The 2,500-nt window shown below is 33.1% G+C and overlaps 2 protein-coding genes across 2 annotated transcripts in view; one reads left to right on the top strand and one right to left on the bottom strand.

The window, feature by feature from the left end:
* Positions 1 to 2,500, bottom strand: part of LOC144959462 (uncharacterized) — a 382,226-nt gene that overhangs the window by 106,741 nt on the left and 272,985 nt on the right. The window lies entirely within an intron of this gene.
* The window catches only part of LOC144959463 (uncharacterized), a 189,690-nt gene that overhangs the window by 2,448 nt on the left and 184,742 nt on the right, over positions 1 to 2,500 (top strand). The window contains exons 2-3 of the mRNA XM_078892067.1: positions 822 to 1,121; positions 1,882 to 2,181. Of these exons, the coding sequence (XP_078748193.1) occupies positions 822 to 1,121; positions 1,882 to 2,181 (600 nt within the window). The remainder of the gene's footprint in view (positions 1 to 821; positions 1,122 to 1,881; positions 2,182 to 2,500) is intronic.

The following is a 2,500-nucleotide window of genomic DNA, read 5'->3' as shown; positions in this document are numbered from 1 at the left end:
TTTTTTCCAAGGCCAAATTTCCCGACACTAGATGTTGATTCTGGGCTTCCAACTTTTGCGTTGAAGTCTCCAATGATGAAAACAATCTCATCTGATTTTGTTTGTTTTAAAGCTTGTTCAATATCAGAATAAAATGTTTCAGCGTTTTCGTCTGGTTGGTCCACGGTAGGAGCATAGCATTGAATTATTATGATATTATGATTCTGGGTACAAAACCAGCCTGATATGAAAAACACTTCCATCCAATATCATGCTTAAAAGACATATATTTCGTGACTTTTGTAAAGCTAACTTTTACCTTAACCTTTAAAACATTTTACCAACGTTTGCAGATAACGATTATAAAACACTCAATGTGATTCATAAAACATAATTGCTACAATAATTTAGAAATATAATAAAGGAAGTATTTTGAAATTAAGTTAAATCTAGACAAAACTTCAGAGGTTTGCACTGCTCGCGTCTGATCACAATTTGATACACTCGGTATTATAGACGATTAGATTAAAATGATTATTTGTCCGCGTATATTAATATTAACACAACAGAAAACATTTAGAATGTATTGACATATCTACAACATTTGGGAAATTTTAAATATTGAAAATTGAATCAAAAGAAATGTATTTGGAAAATCAAAGTTACTAAAAGATGTAAGCTACTCAATTGAATGATGATAATATCCCAATTATACGATCTAAGAAAGTAAATAGTCGGGATAATGATCCACAAACAAATTACATCTGTTCATAATCCAAATTCAGACTTCAAATCAACAGAAGCGGCAAACAAACCTAATTCGGTAATACTTACTTCCATAGAACCACCATCTTCTTTACCTGTGATGACAGTCAACAATGGACAACCTGTACCAAATGGCGATGTTGTAGCAAAAACCAGCGGTGAAAATGTCGTGGTCAAGTGTCAAGTTTATGGGGGTTATCCAGGGGTCAACAAGGTCATCACGACATGTGCTGGTAAAGAAAATGTCAACAATGGAGAAACAGCTACACAGACTATACGAGTGGGGAAGGAAGATAACAACAAAGGATGTATGTGTAAGGCTGATCATGTGACCGGATGTTATGATAAAAAGTCTGAGTTTACACTGAATGTCCAATGTAAGTAAAAAGTATGGAAGAGAATTTAAAAAATTAAACTACATATGAGTTAATTTTCACATTACTATATTCTATACCGTGTTAATAGTTACTTTTACCAATGTCACGAATGACCTATGACCGAAGAAGAATAAAATTGTGATATAGTGTTAAAATGATGTTTAAAATCTATTGACCTTCTGTGTAGAATTATTAAAAATTCAGAATCTTTATGTCTTAGTGACTGCAATGCATAATTATTAGAACAAGACTATTATATCAAAGTTTAAGAATCATTGACCATCAGTAAAAAAAATGGTAAACGTCTTTGTATCACAGATGGTCATTAGATGGAGGAGGTTAACACGGAATGAGAACTTATATAACTAATATACGGAGATAAAAATTATCTCTACGATAAAATCATTCCGAACCAAGTTTTTTATAAGGGACACAAATTGTAGATATTTTCATTGAAATATTGTTCAGAAATTTCCTTCTGTGTCCAAAAGATGAATGTATTCTTCTAAATGGTAACAAATGTTCTTGGTATTTCATATTCGGTCGATATCAATGTAATTAAGCACTTTCATAATTTTTCAACTGCTTGTGGTTTGGCTAGAAATCTTTCAAGTGTTGACTGGTATAAATTCTTCGTCAACAAGCAGTAACAAAATAGATTCTGATCCTAAAGACAATATCGTTTTACCCTCTAAAAGATAATTTATTAAATATCACATGTTATAATTCCAACCACAATGTGAATTTTGACCCAATACAGACACAGCCACAGTGGAGGAATACAAAGTTAACTCAGAGCATTCAGAACTGACGGTATCAGCTGATGACACGGTGACTTTTGTATGTCGTGCCGAGGGTAATCCAAAACCTGATGTGTCAATACAAGGTCAAAGGTCAGATGAATTTGACAATACAGAAGACCAGTCATGGGAATCATATGGCATTACTAAAACAGCAACGAAAAAGATGTCATGCAAAGATACAGACATTTATAGTTGTGTGGCTGACAATAAGATTGGAGATGGGACGAATAGTAGGGATATCACTGTCTTGGTCAGATGTAGGTATTTATAAAACTAGATTTGTAGTAATAATAATTTCATTTGTGATAGATGGTCTTTATTTGATGCTTTAAAGGATGAGTAACGGGGTGGCAAAATTAATTTCAATGTCGCTTGCATTGCGTATTTTGATATTAACAGGAGACATTGTTATAACTTATCGGCCTTTGTGATAATAGAAATATTACCATATAGTGTCAGACCGTAGCCATCGTTAACTTATAGCCTGACACTGACGAAAATAATGACGTCAAAAGACCAGTCTTTGACCACAAAAGAAAACAAATCGTGAGTTGTATTCAATAGTTCAACCAATGG

The sequence above is a fragment of the Berghia stephanieae genome, chromosome 14 (genome assembly GCF_034508935.2).
Source record: "Berghia stephanieae isolate SIO BIC M18660-M18661 chromosome 14, UCSD_Bste_1.3, whole genome shotgun sequence".
NCBI classification, from domain to species: domain Eukaryota; kingdom Metazoa; phylum Mollusca; class Gastropoda; order Nudibranchia; family Aeolidiidae; genus Berghia; species Berghia stephanieae.
The sequence above is the reverse complement of the archived record's forward strand: the minus strand, read 5'-3'. Positions and strand labels throughout refer to the sequence as shown.